Below are 18025 nucleotides of genomic sequence, written 5' to 3' on the forward strand. Positions count from 1 at the left end.
CTGTAAATAAGGTTGCTATGACATCTACATTGTAGAGACCAGCGCAATTTCAAACAAACAAACAAAAAGTCCTCAAAATTATTGAAAATAATTAAACTGTCAGTAATAAAAAAGCAAAGAACAAATACAATAGAATAAATAGATACAAATGAAACAAACTGTGCTTTAATGTTTTTTATGCAAGTCTCAATCAGTTTACAGCCTACTACAGAAATTAATAATCAAATGTAAAATAAAACAGCATAGTCTTCACTGTAAGAATTCAACTTTTTTATTTCTTATTAAAGCTACAAAAGTCCTTCACTCAAGAGCAGTGTGTGATTTTGAATTTGTCTTTTGTTGTTTGATGAATTAGAATATTAAGCACACAGTCACAGTAGGAATATAGCCCGCTGTCACTTTAAGAGCCACACAGATCCAATTTACCGTTACACGCCTATTTTCATTCTAAATATATTCTGTTTATAATAGCGTGTTCGGCCTTCAGCCCAGTGTTTAATTTTGTTTCGGCTTTGGCCAAGAATTTTTATTTCAGTGCATCCCTAATCTTCAGCACAAAAAATAAAATAAAAAACATTGACCACCATGCTAATTAAAATGTTGCGTCCTTGTTTTTAAATAGTATGTGGACAAATTTTGTTTAGTTTTTAGGAGCAGATTTTGTGTCTACAGAACAGGATTAAGTACTCGAAAGAAGAGCGACAACTGTATTTAGCTGTGGTGTGTCAAAACTCATGGAGATGTCCCTCAGTCTGCTGGTCTGGGGAGCAGTGTTTGAAAGAAACCCATGTCTCTTTAATTAAAGATATGTAAATGTGGCCTCAGCTGGATTACATTAGCTGGCGTGGCTTTGTTGGGGTGGGAGAGAGTCAGAGCCCAACACCTAATCCAGACTAATTAAGGATTAATTACAATTGATGGGAGCCTTCCATCCCTGTGTGTAGGTCCTCACTGCAGTCTGTGACTAATCTAGAGCTCTGGAGAGGGGATTTGAGCAGGGGTGATCTGTCAGTTTGCTTCGAGCTCCTCTCACTTTAAGCTTCTCTTGAGGGAAGGAGTTTCGAGTTTCTACGCATGCCATTTGGATTGAGGCATTGGCGTTTTGTTAAGCTACAATAATGTTTGTCTCACGCAAAGGTGTTAATGCAAACTCTCTCTATAATGTAGGTTAAGATGGACACACGGCTAGTTAGTGGTGGTTGCTATGGCTCAAGCGTAGGGTTAGGGATTTGAATAAACCCTCTTACCTCAAGTATAAGCCTTCAGCGAGTAACGCATCCTGAACCAGGTGCGATATTACTTTTGTGAGAGGTGTAATATGATATTTCTTTAAAAAGGGTGGGGAAAAAAAGGATTTGGGATCTTAATATTTTAAAAGAAGTATTTTATGTTTTCAGAGGCTGCAGTTATTTGATCAAAAATAAATTATGAAATATTTTTTTCAATTTAAAATAAGTATTTTGTATTTGAATATATTTTAAAATGTAATTTATTCCTGTGATGCAAAGCTGTATTTTCAGCATCATTACTCCAGTCTTCAGTGTCACACGATCCTTCAGAAATCATTCTAATATACTGATTTACTGCTCAGGGAACATTTCTTATTATTATCAATGTTGAAAACAGTTGTGCTGCTTCATATTTTTGTGAAAAACAGGATGCATTTCTTCAGAATTTTTTAGTTAATGCTATTCTTTAATAAATGCTATTCTTTTGAACTATGTCTGTACTTTTTGATCAATTTAATGCACCCTTGCTCAATAAAAGTATCAATTTCTTTAAAAAAAAAATCCTGACCCCAATATTTTAAACAGTAGTGTACATTGATAAAGAGACCATATTCAAGGTCCAGACTGTCATTTAAGACTTGGAGATGGGCTCATTAGCCTTGGGCCAGTAAGCACCAGCTAAAATATATTTTCAAGTACATAAACAACATGCTCAGGGGCCAGTTGCATTTTTGTTGGGCGATATGCTCCATAGTCATATCGTCCTCTTGTCAGCCTGTGAGATCACGGATACACTATATTATTATGCAAATTTATTAAATTATTTATTTACTTTGATGGCCAGAGAGTGAACCAACTCCAGTGTACGGCTAAAAGCAGCCAAATGTTAGTGTAATGTATTAACTACACATTATATCTTTTTATTCAAGTAGCATATGAACGTTATAAAATATGATAACAATTTAACAGAAACATTGAAAGTTACTCATTTTAATTTTTACATTTCCTCAGTTATTCAAACAGCAGCTACAGAAAACGAGCAAAGAACATTTACATTACCAAAGAACATCATCACTGATTCAGTCTAGCATGAGTATATGTACTTTAAAAAACACTCCCGTTATAATCAGTGAAGCTATGTCTTATACTTGCATCGCACATACATCTGCACTTTGTTGTTTATGATGAGAATTTGTGAGTGAGCAGAATTCAGTCAGTGAGCACACGCACTGAACAACAAAACTCAGCGATGACTCATCTGAGCGCCTCTGATTGGCCACTGCATTCATAAGCTCAACGTAATTGTGTGTGATTGGTTATAACACGCAACACTGTAAAAACAAGGAAAAATAAATATGGTGGAACAAACAAGCCCTAATATTAATTAGATAATAATACTAGCCTGATAATAATAATAATAATCCTCTTGCTATCGTCAAAGGCATCAGCCACAGTGATATCACTGACTATCGTCGATACATGATACTATCGTCTATTTGCACAACCCTAAGTTGCATAAAAGGACTAATAAGTTGAATCTAAAAAATAAAATTGATTACCCCTTGGCTAACTGCTAGTTGGTCATCCTAGATTTTAAAACACCATTTTAACATAGAGGCTATGTTTATGCAACTGACCCCAGAACACCTTAACAACTGCACAGCAACATCCTGGCAACCACCCACAAAATTCTGTCAATGGGATGGCAACTTTTGCATGGGCATTTTAAGGTGAAGGTGTCTCTAGATGGGCCAACATTGAGCGGTGGTGGTCATGCGTCATCACCTATTCCTGATCCTCCTCCTTCCTTCCAACATTTCCTGTACTCTCTTTACTCTCCTATAAATAATAAAAAAGGCCAAAAATAACACTCAAAATGTAGTTTTACGATTGCATGAAGAGCACAAGACGATGCAGTAAAAGCTTCAGCGCTGCAGCTGTGGCCGTCTCATCTTCTTACTTGAACATGCTGTGCCATTCACCTGTACACATGGCACAATGCAGTCTCTCTGTCTGTCTGTCGGCCAGAGCTGCAGTGGGCTAAGGTTAGTTTACACTCCCCCTCAGCGCATCCAGCCGCCACTCTGCCCGGCCCTGTTTGCCTCTGTCATATTTCTCGTTTGCTCGTTATAAATGGGAGCCGCTCCTCTGATCTATTGCTTAATTGCCACCTAATTTGCATAACAGTGCAAATTAACGACCTCTCAAATGAGCGTTCATTTTTCACAAGGTCTTTAGGAGCTCCTTAAGAGGCGGTGCTAATTAGCACAGGAGGCAGCTGCGCTGATGAGCCGGGGAGCGGGCGAGAGGAGGGCGTGCCGGTAGGACGTATCGCCACGGCAACAGCCTTCTTCCTCCCAGAGTGAAGTCATCTGCGGAGACTTCTTTTGTCCTCGGCCCTGCGTTTCACCTGAGTGCACCGAGCTGGTGGAGTGTGTTCTCACCTGCGTGATCTTGTTTGACCGGTCTCTGCGTGTCGAGCTAAGCCTGTTGTATGCCGCTCTGGTCTATGAAATGCTAGTTGAGTTAATTAAGAGCTGATAAATGACAAGTCGGAGCAGACGGCATGTTTGCCTAAGGTAGGAGCGCTATTCACACCCTAATCGTATCCTCCTCTGTTGACGCTGACCAATGGCCGCTCCTCACAGGGCGTGGACGGGCCCATGTGTGCGTGCCACTGGGTGCCGCTAAATAGGGCCCGCAGACGCCGCTTAACCTGAGCTGCTAACAACAGGAACTTACTGGTGGATTTTGTGGATTTATACCATCCTGGCACTCTCTCAAGAAGCCCTCCTCTCGTAGTTTCTCATGAGACGCGAATCCCGCCACATGCGCTGGCTGACGCATTCTCTGCAATGTTGTCAGCATTTTCTTTTGGTTTCTGGGTTTGTCCGAATCTTTGGGCATGTGTTGTCATTCCCTGCCTAAGTTGCTTAAGTGATTTTGGCAACTATTAACCCTTGTAGCTTTACCAGATTCTGTGTCTGAAGTTAGGGCTTGTTTTGGGCTCTGTTTTTTAGTTTTTATGAAGCCAACACAGCTGCAGGTCTTTTTAAGAATTTGTGGCGAGGTGCGTTAGGATCTGCAGTTGGACTGCGACTTACATTTTAATGTGCGTGAAAAGCTCTGCGTTTCTTTAGAATTCACAACAGGAATGACTAGTGCTCATTAAATATGCATGTGTTGTGATTTCAGGAAGTATTTCTATAAAACTTTCAGAAATATGCTTTGGTCAGGTTCAGGAATTTAAATTAACATTAATTTAGTGTGTGCTTAACAAAATCAAGATGTTAGGGTGTTTTTTTTTTTTTTTTACTGTTTTCCGTCAAATGATTTTATCGAATGTCTTCAGCAAACCAACCAATACCACAAAATCTCACAGAAGTCATTGAAAGAAGTCTCAAATGTTCACCAAGGCTACGTTTATTTGATACATCAAAAAATGAAATGAAATACTATTATGATTTAAAATAACTGTTTTCTATTTTACGGTTTTAAAATGTAATTTATTCCTGTGATGCAAAGCTGAATGTTCAGCATCATTACTCCAGTCTTCAGGGTCACATGATCCTTCAGAAATCATTCTAATATACTGATTTAATGCTCAAGGAACAGTCCTTATTATTAATGTTGAAAACAGGTGTGCTGCTTAATATATTTGTGGAAATATATTCAAATAAATAGAAAGTTCAAAAGAACACAAATTTTTTTTTAACAGAAATATTTTGTAACATAGTAAATGTCTTTTACTATCTCTTTTGATCATTTTAATGCGGCAGTCTTTGCCGAATAAAAGTGTTAATTTCTGTAAATAATTGACATCAATTAAAACAATGTTCCCCAAAAACGCAGGAGAAAGAATCAACTGAAGAAACACATCTAGTATTTACACAGTATATGAAGGGTATGTGAGATGGGGACATGAAAATGCACTGCGTAAAGTAGGAATGACCCTCGTATTTCACTTCGACTGTAATGGCACTGCAGTCGTTTTTGTTTTGAAGATTAATTCCCCTTTTTTTACATCCCACTTAGCTCTCAGGTTAGCATGTTTGTTTGCGTCCATGTGGGCGTGCTTTTCAGCGCGCACAGATCCCTCCCCCGTCGTGTTTGCCTTCCTCCTTTTGATTTATTGGCTGTTGTGGTCAGAGCGTTGTCATTTCCTAAGTGTCGCCCCACACTCGTTTGCAGCCCACCGTGATCATCTTTCGCGTTCTCTCGTTCACGCTCTCCCTGCCCCCTCCATTTTTCCATCTCTGTCTGCTCTCCTCCTCGCTATTTTATCTCCTCCTGCGACTCCCTTTTGCTGCTTTCCCCCCACAGTTCTCCTCTTTTTCTCTCCTTACCTTCTCTTCCCCCCTTCTGCTCCCTCGCGCTCTCCCAGTGAAAGGCTGAGAATACCCAAGGGAGCTGATGCAATTAAAATGCTAATCCTGTCTGTCTACAGAGAGAGGTAGAGGGGGGGCTGACAGCATGAGGGATTGCGGCTCACATGGAGAACTCGACTGAAATGGAGAGCAGAGGATGGGGGGAGGTGGCTGGGGGCACAGAGAGAAAAGGAGGCGGGGTGTGACGGGAGAGCGGCCCAAGCCAAAGGAGGAGGGAGGGCGAGCGAACCAGAGAGAGGCATAGAGAAAAAGACAGACGAGGCCCGAGCCTCGAACACAGCCGTGATGGACTGCTTCTCCAGTAATGCACAGAAAATGGCAGCATTAATGTACTGCTTCCAGCAGCGAACACAATACCTTCGTCTGCGCTTAACACGTCACCTGTGCCCTACCTGCGCCTGATTATGTATGCGCTCAAACCCAGCCGGGCGCTCTGAATATTTCATACCGCTCGCTGGCTTTTTCCGCTTGGCCCTATTGCACCTTTTCCTTCGCAAATAAGGGAATTCCTCACCACGAGAAGAGGCGTGCATTTGCGCCGATCGTTCATAAATTTAATGGAAGGATATTAGTGCAACTTGGACAGATGCGGCGCATTAAAATGTACATTATTTCATTAGCATGGCGGTGTGTTTGTATTAATGAAGTGTGCTAATTGAAAGATTTAACAGGCTGGCTTTATTAATCTTTTTAAAGACATACAGACATTGAGATGCGGTGGCTTTTCTGGCTCGTAATATGTTGGGGATTCAGAATGTAGCTGTAAGCGTTTACCGCAAAGCTATTATAAAACGTATCCAGCCGTAGCACTTTATTCATTATTAGGGGTTTCGAAATCAAGGCTCATAAATTGAAATATAAAGGGGTGTTAGAAATTTCAAGGGGTCCATATCATCATGTTGTGGGTTATTTGTGTAATTATCAGTAATCGCAGCTTAATTGAGATAATTAGGCTAAAGAAAAGGCTGTATGCTTGAGGGATTGGGCTGGAGGCAGAGCTCTTAATGGATATTGTGGGTGATACTCTTTGGGGAGGTGGTAAATTTCACTCTATTGATTGTGGGGCTGTGGTCGTAAAAACAACGAGCCTCCCCTCACCCATCAGACTAAACACGTTCACGATGAGTCTGGGTCACAATCCAGGAAAACAGAGGTGCGTTTTGAGTTTAGGCCAGACACATGCTCTACTACACGAGTGCAAGTTGCAAGCATACGGCCTTTTGTTACTGTGACACTGACAAACCTCAGTACTTCCGGAGGGTGATGCCAGATTGAATTTACAATTAAACCAGATGTGACATTCAGTTCGCTAGCTGTAAACATGTCAACAGTCTAACTAGCTTTCTCAGCTATTGTTTTTAAACTGTTGCTCTGCCTTAGTTGATATGAAAGGGAAAAGTGAGAGATAGCACCCCTTGTGGTAGTGCTGAGAATGCTTTACAGTAATTTAAATAATTAACAATTTAAAATAAATTACCACCAGAATGAATAACAGTTTTTAATAGGAATTAAAAATATTTTTAAAAACTGACCACTTGTTTTTCTTTCGCTTGTTTTGTAATAAAAATAATTTGTAATAATCCACCACCAGAATGAGCTTTTAAAAAGCAGATTTCTTTCTTTTTGTTTTATAAAAACAATAATATTAATAATTTAAATAATAATTATAATTTACCACCAGAATGAGTGACAGAGCTCAAAGTTTTTCTTTTTTGTTTTATAATGATAACAATAAATAATTATTTAAATAATTTTCCACCAGAATTAACTTAAAATTATTATTTTGTTAATATTATTATTATTATTATTATAAAAATAATTATTGAAATTAATTATGAGTTAAGAGTGTTTATTGAAAAAGTAAATATTTCTAAATAAATTTGTTTTTCTCTCTTTTGTTTTATTATATTAATTTTAGTGCTGTCAAAAGATTAATCGCATCCTAAATAAACATTTTTGTTTACATAATATATGTGTGTGTACTGTGTATATTTATTATGTATATATAAATACACACACATGCATGTATATATTTCAGAAAAATATGCTATGCTTAAATATTAAATATATTTATATATAATATTATATGAATATAAATATGTATGTAAATATTTTCAAAATATATACTGTATGTGTGTGTATTTATATATACATAATAAATATACACAGTACACACACATATATTATGTAAACAAAAACTTTTATTTTGGATGTGATTAATCGTTTGACAGCACTAATTGATTTAGTAATTAATGACATTTTCTACCAGAATGAACAATGCAGAGTTTAAAGTTATTAATAAAACGGGGCAAAAATGAAAATTACACTGGTTTTCACATTTCAAATGTCTTTATGCATGAAATCTTATGCTACAGTGTTATTCTCTATTGTCCCTGTGAAATGAATAAATAGTTTGACTTCATAGCGCATATGAAACAACAGTATACTATGCTCACATGGTGTCACTCACAAAAATAATCTTACTGCCGAAATCACTTTGAATCAAACTTAATGTACTTGAGAAAAAGTGTTCTTCCTTTTTATTTGACTTTGGGGAGTTTTGCTGGCTGGAAAAGCGAGAGGTAAAGAGAGGGAAAGAGGGAGGGATGGTGAATCGGGGTCATTAGTTCAGGCTGCTGGGTCTGCTGCATTCCTGAGCTCAGAGAGGGGGAGAAACGAAAGATGGAATGTGACTCAGAGAGAAAGAAAGAGGGAGGACCTGAGTGGAGGGACCCTGAAGGGGCAAGAGAGAACAAGAAAAAAAGAGCCGCTTGCCAAGGGAAAGAAAAGTTTTCAAAAAGAACGAGGGGGGAAAAGAGAGAAACAAATTCTGTGCTGTTATTGGGGGAGGGTATGAGCTGAAGTCATTAAATGTGTTATCAGTTAAAGGGAGGATGGGAAATACAGCTTTGATTTCAGCGGGGATGGTACAGACAGAACATCCACAGATGTAATGCTGATTGCTTCCAACAAATGGCCTTTTAGTTGCACTATTTGTGTTTGAAAGTTTCTCTTTCTTTCAATTCACTAACAAAACTAACCCGATGCAGCATTGGAGTTTCCGATCACTGTGCTGCTTACTTACAACTATTCAGATCTACTCAAAGCATTCTCTGGAGAGCTTCTTTTAATCTGTTTAGCCCTTATGATCTAAAAGATTTACCTAAAGTTTACATGAGATATTCCTTCGAGTAAGGTTTATAGTTTGGAAACATTTAGCAGAATGTCCAAGCTTCTTTTTTTTTCCCATACAATGAAAGTGAATGGTGAACTTAAAGCTTAGACATTCTTGAGATGAGTTAGACTAAATGACGACAGTTTACGTTTTTAGGCTCCTTTTTGTTATTTTTATTACATTTAAATGATTGTTTTCTACATTTCCTTAAAAAAGCAACACCTTTTTATGTTATTTAATGTGCCATTGGCATTTCCGCCACATTCTCACACACCACTAGGGGTTCATGAAACTGTAGTCTAGAGGAAAGACAAAGACCCTCGGTGTCATGTATTTTTGTGTTATCTGTCTTACACTTTGCCCTCAGTCACCTGTGTGTGCATATGTATGGGAGTGTAGACGAGGTGCTCGTATAGGTGTGAGCGATGGCCCCATAGCAGGAAGTTGACAGAGTTCTTGCTTTAATTCAGTGCCGGAGAGGTGTGTACTTATGGCTGCTTGTGCTTGTAGTGACAGCACATGCTCTCCTATTATTGGACCTGTGCCTTGTGCTCCAACCTGCCACTGAAGTACCATGCTGCCCTCTGTTGCCTCAGCCAGGAATTGCACACTTAATTTAATTGTGTGTGTGTGTGTGTGTGTGTGTGTTTGTGTGTGGCATAGGGAAAGTAAGTACCCTTAACTCTACCTCGTGTGAAGTGACTGGTTTCTGAAAGCTCTCCATCAGATTGACCCTTGTTTTGTCTTCTGCAGTGCTGAGCATCAGAGGTGTACAGGAGGAGGACCCTCCAGATCCCCAGATCATGCGTCTGGATAATATGCTGCTGGCCGAGGGAGTGTCTGGGCCTGAGAAGGGCGGCGGGTCAGCAGCGGCGGCCGCAGCTGCAGCAGCGGCTGGAGGATCACCTAACGACGGCAGCATCGAGCACTCCGACTACAGAGCCAAACTCGCACAGATCCGCCAGATCTACCACTCCGAACTAGAGAAATACGAACAGGTGAGAAACAGACACCCGTCTGGCCTTTATTAAAGTCCCCATGAAATCAAAATTAAAGTTTTTTGGGTGTTAGTATCAATATGTTAGTCTTAAGGTTATCTATAAGGCAGTGTGCTCCAAAACAGTGACAACATTTGCATTTAGAAGATATAAGCATTCAAAGCTTGCAGTTTGTCACTTCCGCCAAAACGGCTCAACGATTTTTTTGACGTCACATCGTACTTCAGCTTCTCATGAAACTTTCTGTCCAAGCGTTTCAGTGGACCTTTAAGTAATTTCAGCAGATACTTGTGGGTTTGTGTATGTCATTTTTTAATCAAATTGACTGATTTCATTTACTGGTGGAGTGGTAATGAGAAAAAAACTAAGCAATGATGATATATTTTAGAAATTTCATGTTTTATTTCATATACGTATTTACCATTCAGAAAGGACACATTAAATTGATCAAAAGTGAGAGTAAAGACATTCATAATGTAAAAGAAAAAATCAGCATATTAGAATGATTTCTGAAGGATCATGTGAGCAATGATGCTGAAAATTCAGCTTTGTCATCACAGGAATAAATTGTATTTTAAAATATATTCAAATAGACAGAGGTTATAGAATATTTCACCATATTACTGTTTTTACTCTATTTTTGATCAAATAAATGCAGCCTTGGGAAGCATGAGAGACTTCTTTCAAAAACTTTTCATGGGAATGTATATTTGTATGTATGTAACGATCCTCAAATCTGTTTGAAAACAGGCCTGCAGTGAGTTCACCAATCACGTGATGAACCTGCTGAGGGAACAGTCCCGCACACGGCCTATTTCACCCAAAGAGATCGAGCGCATGGTGGCCATCATCCACCGCAAGTTCAGCTCCATCCAGATGCAGCTCAAGCAGAGCACCTGTGAGGCCGTCATGATCCTTCGCTCTCGCTTCCTCGATGCCAGGTGTGTGTGAGCTGTGCTTTTTTAGGTTTTAGGTGTCTTGTTGTTCTGTTGTGCTGCACTTTTCCACTAATTATTAGCCTGTTATCAATGAAACACTCATTTTTCCACTTACTTTGTCCTCAGACGTAAGAGACGCAACTTCAATAAGCAAGCCACAGAGGTGCTGAATGAGTACTTCTACTCTCACCTCTCCAACCCTTACCCCAGTGAGGAAGCCAAGGAAGAGTTGGCCAAGAAATGTGCTATCACCGTCTCTCAGGTAAGGTCACGCATGGTCTACAGTTGTCCCATGTGAGTATTGCAAAACCTGGAATCCAGCTTTCCAATAATGGAGCATGAGAAAAAATGTCCTAAAAATAAGTCCTGCCCCATATTTTATTTTATTTTTTTTATTTAATGAAATTATGCTACTTTGTCAAACAAGGTTTTCATGAATTATAGCATCATTCTATAATACTGTCATAAAAGTTGCATCATGTCCATAATGCAGCTGTTAGCGTCTTAAGTATCATGACACAACAACAAAAAAAGGTCACTAGCAGATACAGATCAATTTTTGTTTAAGCATAATTTCTGTTCTCCTGAGTAGTTATTGATGGCAATTATTAATATCGCACATTTTCGCAAGGATGAGCGCTTTTTGCACATATTGCAGGGTTGAAAAAGATAAAGAAAAGTCTGTCATTATTTATTTGCCCTCATGTCACTCCAAACCCATAAGAGTTTGGTTCATCTTTGAAATACAAATGGAGATATTATTAATGAAATGTGAGTGATTTTTGTCGCTCTATTGAAAGTCCATTACACCAAAACTTTGATGCTTTAAAAATACATTGTAAAAGTAATTCATATGAATTGAGCAATTTAATCCAAGTCTTCTGAAGAGATATGATAACTTATATGATGAACAAATTTAATTTAGGCTTTTATTCACACACAAAAAAAAACAAAACATTGAGCATTGCACATGCATAGAGCACATCAAATATGGTAAACAGAAGATAAAACACACCAGCGTGCATATTAATCAAAATATATTCCTTTGTGTTTTGGAAAAGTCTTTCAGGTTTTAAATTACACGACTGAGTTAATAATGACAGTATTTTCAGTTTTTGGGTGAACTAACTGCAGAGTTGAGTTGTGAACTTGTGCCGTTATCATGTCAGACTTCCCGTAATTACAAGTCTCCCACTTGTAAAAACCGTTCATGTTTGTTGAACTCCTAATTACAAGTTGGAAACATTTTATGACAGTTCCATCTCCTCCCACGTAACTTGTGAAGTCAAAACAGCCAAAATAGCAGCAGCTTCAAAAGTTACAGTTAGCAACTTCTATACATTTCTGTTTGATCTGTGCGGGGAAGTTCCTTTACTAATAGAAGAAACAATTAGGAAACATTGCAGCTAATGTTACATTTGTGTGATCAGAAAATCTAGAGCTATCGTGTACAGCTGACATTAGATGTATAGATGCCTACCTACATAATGGAGTGAGGTAACTTTTTGAACAAATTATAATTCTCACTCACTGATAAATCAATTATTTGATATCACACACACAAATTATTTCACAAGAAGGAAATTCTATTCAACATTTCCTAATGGCAGATGGGCTACACTGTTTCCAGAGTATGTTTTTGATTCAGCTGTGATGGAAAAACAAGATGCCAGAAGCACCGATGGAACCTTGTAACTGAGTTCATTGCAGAAATATTCATTTAAAAAAAAGTGTACATGAAAATAAATTATGGCAGTGTACCACACTACCCTTGAAAAGTTTGGGGTCTTTTTTTAAGTTTCTCTTATGCTCACCAAGGCTGCATTTATGTAAACAGTGATGTTGTGAAATATTGTTAAAATAAGTGTTTTATATTTGAATATATTTTCAAGTGTAATTTATTCCTGTGATGCAAAGCTGAATTTTCAGCATCATTACTCCAGTCTTCAGTGTCACATGATCCTTCAGAAATCATTTTAAACATGCTAATTTATTATCAGTGCTGGAAACAGTTTTGCTGCTTAATGTTTTTATGGAAACCGAAATACATTTTCCCACAAAAAAGTTCAAAAGAACAGCATTTATTTGAAATGGAAATCTTTTGTAACAATGTAACAATCAATTTTATGCTTACTTGCATGACAAAAGTATCAATTTCTTTCCCGAAGAAACACAAAAAACTGAGCCCAACTTTTTTAGCAGTAGTGTAAAATCTGCAGTTGAGTGAGTTAGTTCAATAGAATGCAGTGACATCCGCAGGATGAGAATTAGTGTCAGAATCTTTTAAATGAAAAAATTGCACTTCTTTGAAATATACAGGAATGTCTTATTAGTTGTAGTTCACTGTGATGAAATTGTTGTCTGACTGGAGTTGTTTCACCTCAGGTCTCGAATTGGTTTGGCAACAAGAGAATTCGGTACAAGAAGAACATTGGTAAGTTCCAGGAGGAAGCAAACCTGTACGCCGTTAAAACAGCCGTGGACGCTGCCAATGTGTCGGCACAGGCCAGCCAGGCAAACTCTCCAGCAACACCCAACTCAGGTAAAGTGCACAGCAGCCCTCCCATCATCTCTAGCCGATAGTGAAACTACACTGCGCACACCGCTTGCCACAATCACTCTCCTGTCTACATGCTTTTCATGCTATTTTCATTCCATCTCAGTTCTGTTTTTCGTCTGTTCTCAAGTCTGTTCTTGTCTGTCCATCTTAAGATCTTTTTCCCCGTCATCGAGAATGCTTGTTTGTTGGTATTTGCATCAAGTACTTGCTGGGTGAGATTTAGATGTTGTCGATCTGGGTTGTGCTGTAAAGCTGATCTGATTGTATCTAGGCAACAGCTGTTTTGTAAACATCTTCAGGATAAAGCCGTCATAGTGTCGTTTTTCTATGGACCTGGGCCGTATGACGGCATTCATCACGCATCTGTAGAAATGTGTTTATGAATGGGTGTTACATGAAGCAGAGTTTAGTTTACGGTTACATAACATCACAACTTGTCGCATTCATATGACATTATATAGACAGGAAGCTAATGTGCGAGCACAAGTTTCAGGCTCAGTCAGGCAGTCTGATTTTGAACTTATGCCAGGCTTGTTCATTTGTTATGAATAATCATATTTTTTGTTTCTTATCCATCATGTTACAGAGGGAAAAAATACAAATGAAAACGACGTCATCTCATTTGATTAAAGCAGGGAACTGCAGGGAGTTTGTAAGCTTTTGAAAAGCTAAAAATTAATTAAATAAAAATATATGTTTTTTTAATAAATCAATAAAGATTAAGGTAAATTATGAACTATTAGTATTATCCATACAAAAAACAATTACTAAAAAAGGAAATCTATTCATGTGACTAGGGTTGGGTATCAAAAACCGGTTCCATTTTAGAACCGGGTATTCGATAAGACGCGTGCATTTCGATTCTGCTTAACGATTCCTGCGTTCGCATTTTAATGTGATTAAAAACGAATTTAAGTGCAGGAACGGAAAGAACTTGCGCCCTGTTAGCGTGCAGTTGCGGTACGGGTTCCCGGTTTGTGTCCGTTCTCGAACCGTTCCATGTATTTCAGCTGTAGAAAAGGTGAAACTTTTGATTTAATTTTTTTTATATTGGATTTTTTATCTTATTGGAATCAAAACTAGGAATCGATAAGAATCGGAATCGATAAGCAGAATCGGATTCGGGATCGATAAAATTCAAACGATACCCAACCCTACATGTGACCTTTAACTGTGAACATGCAAATGTGTTGTTAATTATATTATAAAATATCGTATCTTAAACTTATCTGAAGGGATGCTTAAGTTAATATTTAAGGTCAAAGGAGTTTGGCTGACAAAAAAACTTTGGGAATCCCTGGATTAAAGTATTTAATCAGAATTGGATTGTCTAAATGTAGATGTGACCAAATTGTTGTTCAATTAAACATCTGTCTGTTGAATTTCCATTACGTTATATAAACTCACTCAAGATTGTTTTGATCATACCACCCACACTCACCCCTGGCCAAGTGAATATTCACTTCATTTCTGGTTTTACATGGCCATTTTCCTCTGAGGCTATGCCGATAACCAATAACTTTCAGTTGATGACTAACATAGCCTCTTTTTTTTTTTTTTTATCTCTGCCGAAATTATTGATGCTGTGTTTGTCTGTTTAACATTTCCATGTTACTTTCATATGCACACATGACACATCCACACACACTTGGTTAGAGTAGTTGAACCTCTATTTGCTCAGGAAGCAGAATGAAGAAGGTAGGTGTTTTAACTTGGTATTGTCATTTTTAACAATACTCGGTCACCACGTATATTTTTAAACCCCACCTCCTCTATCCTGTTTCACATCCTGCGGCCAGCGTACCAACAATGCATCACATCATCTAGAGGAAGTAGGATGTCAAGTTGTATACCTTCATGTAAAGCAACAGTCCACATCAGCACATACTTGATCGCTGCTTCCCGTTCTTCACCTGTTTTGTTCTATCGTCTCTATAGTCAGCGGAAGTAGTCAACCAGATTATCATGACCGTCTTGTATTCCGGAATGTGGTTAGTCCTGATTGTCACGCTCAGCATAGACAGCAGACAGATTTTCACCACACACACCTGTAGGCTTCTCCAAAACCCGACCCGGGCAGGGTTGCGTGCCTGATGGGCTGCGTGTATTGCTGCAGGGTCGTCTGGGTCATACACCCTCTCTCACGCAGGAGACGCCTTCCTCGGGCTGCGTTCACTCAACGGGGATGGTGTCAGCGTCACTCCTGCTGTGCAGCAGCAGCAGGTAGGCACTGAGGATGTCCCCTCAATGCCCTTCCTCTTCCATACCTGCTCACAGTGTAGTGCTATCTTCCCTTTTCCCCAAAGCTACAGTCCCAACCCCTTAGCACCCACCCCAGAGCGCTTCGGCTCATGAGTCCCGAGTGTAGAGCTCTATCCTGAAAACGAACTCCGCCATCTTCCCTGTGGCATTGTTCCATTTCATTTCTTCATCGGTCATCCACAGTCATGTCCTTAGCCAATCCTTTGCCTCCTTCCTGTTAGATGAACTCTTTTCATGAAGGGCTCAACAGTTAGGATGTACTACTGAACGTGTTTTGGGGCAGTGTTTCTGCACCATCACACCATTACTGCATGTGTTTTTATGATTCGCAAATTTAGAAATGTAATGTCCTGTGAATTTTTTATTTGTATTCTTTTCTCCCCTATAAATATGTACTTGGCAAAATATAAATAAATTGTTTTGAAATCAATTAATTGTTTTGAAAATAATTTCAAAAAAATTGAAATGAAATATTATTCATTTTTATTTGTAACATTTTATATTAGAACTAAGAGTCTTAATTACACTACTGTTAAAGTTTGTTTTGTAATGTGAAAAAAAGTGCATTATGTTATACGTCATACATTTTTAATTTAATTTAAATTTGTTTTTATTTTAAAGGTGGGGTAGGTGATTTAGTTCAAAATAATTTTTTGTTATGCTGGTTGAAAGTCTCACTAAGTTAAGTGCCTGAATGTATTTTTATCGTCTGTAGAAGGCGTAGGAACATAAAATGTTCGTCCAATCATATCCCTCGGTCCGAGCTGTATGTATTTGCATACCTCTGACATGCACAGATATGAAATGTCATCAGCGCATTCCCGTGAGAGTGAAAGGCGCTATTATTGTAATATTATGTGCTTTGTACTGTAAAGTTTTTTTCAGCGGTGAATGAGACATGAGGTAATCTGACAGCATTGCATTCAGTCCTCCACCATCGCCGTCTCTCATCGTGTCGCTAGTTAGCCTCTGGTCTACCTGTGTGCATTCATTTGTTTAGGAGGAACATGGCTTTAGAGAGTGATTATGCAGGGAGGGTGGGATTTTATGCTCTCAAAGCTAGCTTGCTATTGCTAGTCTTTCCGAAATCACCTACCCTACCTTTAAGAGAGCTTAACTTAAGGGAAAAAAACATATAAATGGTGAAAAAATATATATTTTATTGTGGTGGGGTGAGTGAAAGCATCAGTACAAATCTGAGCTACCTGCCAAAACACATCCTTATTGTTGAGCCCTTATATATTGTTCTGATGCCACTTTTACACTGTCAGCCAGTTGTGTTGTTTTTATACTTTATTTTTCCAGCATCTGGAAAGAATCAAACCTTGTGTGTAGGGCTGGGCAAAAAAAATCGATTTTTCGATATATCGTTTTTTAAAATGTGGTCGATTCAATATCGATTCTCAAGTACTGCGTGCGACTATGAAAATGTTTTTAGGATCACCAGTGCGACTGACCCGATCATCATCATCATATTTGTGATTGCGCTCAGGGGAGCTTCAAATGTTTCTACGGCAGGCTATGAAGATCTGTCAGGAAGTCCTCTTTACACCCCACACCGTCTAGATGTGAGTGCAGCACTGACACACACACACTCAAGCAACAAACTGCTCCTAAAAGAAAAAGCATTTGCTGTTTGTGTAACTGGGAAGATTTTTAGTTCAAGAGCATTAATCTGTTGAGAGATCATCTCTGTTGGTCTTAAGTGTTGGTGTAGACCTAAAGATCATTTGAAGGGCTAATGTCTGCTGCCTGCAGTTTGTGGCTTGTATGTTTGCTGTTTCAACATGTGTGAATACTGTCTAGATGCTTATCAGTCAACTGCAGATAAATATTGTATGTCTGGACACACTATTTGAACAAACCTTGAATATATTTTCAAAAGTAGTATGCCTGCAATGCAAAGCATCATTACTTCAGTGTCACATGATTCTTCAGAAATCATTCTAATATGCTGATTTGCAGCTCAAGAAACATTTCTTATTATTATCAATGTTGAAAACAGTTGTGCTGCTTCATATTTTTGTGGAAACCGTGATACTTCAAGTATTAATTTCTTTTTAAAAATTCTTACTGACCCCAAACTTTGGAATGGGGGTGTGTAATTTTCATATAAATATACAACATTCCATACATCCCTTTTGTTTTGCTGCAAGTTTTTTTTTTTTCAGTCTTCAGCTTCATTGCTTATGTTACTTTACCTCATACTGCTATTGTGACTCTCTCCACAGGCTAACAACAGCTGGCAAGACAACACCAACCCTTCCTCCATCACCTCTCCACCAGGACCACCTGGCAGCATCCACTCTGACACCTCCAGCTAATGAGGCTGACGCTACACACACACACACAGAGCATCTCATCATCCAGTCTCGCCCGTTCTCTCCTGCTCACCATCACTAGCAGGTCTTTCATAGTCCTCCTTCCACTTTCTTCAAGGTGTGCCAGGGTTCAGACGCTGAACACGCTGAACCA

At 38.7% G+C, this 18025-nt stretch overlaps 1 protein-coding gene across 3 annotated transcripts in view; it reads left to right on the forward strand.

Moving 5' to 3' along the window:
- The window catches only part of LOC107711249 (pre-B-cell leukemia transcription factor 1-like), a 44217-nt gene extending 26278 nt beyond the window's left edge, over positions 1–17939 (forward strand). The window contains exons 3-7 of one of the 3 annotated variants that reach the window (XM_016516199.1): positions 9546–9790; positions 10541–10731; positions 10855–10990; positions 13114–13270; positions 15405–15867. In XM_016516199.1, the coding sequence (XP_016371685.1) occupies positions 9546–9790; positions 10541–10731; positions 10855–10990; positions 13114–13270; positions 15405–15643 (968 nt within the window). In that variant the 3' untranslated portion in view covers positions 15644–15867. Of the gene's footprint in view, positions 1–9545; positions 9791–10540; positions 10732–10854; positions 10991–13113; positions 13271–15404; positions 15868–17781 lie in introns of those variants that run through there. The other 2 variants (XM_016516198.1, XM_016516200.1) reach the window with 2 other exon arrangements.
- The last annotated feature ends 86 nt before the right edge of the window (positions 17940–18025 follow it).

The sequence above is a fragment of the Sinocyclocheilus rhinocerous genome, unplaced genomic scaffold (genome assembly GCF_001515625.1).
Source record: "Sinocyclocheilus rhinocerous isolate Xijiao unplaced genomic scaffold, SAMN03320098_v1.1 scaffold115, whole genome shotgun sequence".
In the NCBI taxonomy this organism is placed as follows: domain Eukaryota; kingdom Metazoa; phylum Chordata; class Actinopteri; order Cypriniformes; family Cyprinidae; genus Sinocyclocheilus; species Sinocyclocheilus rhinocerous.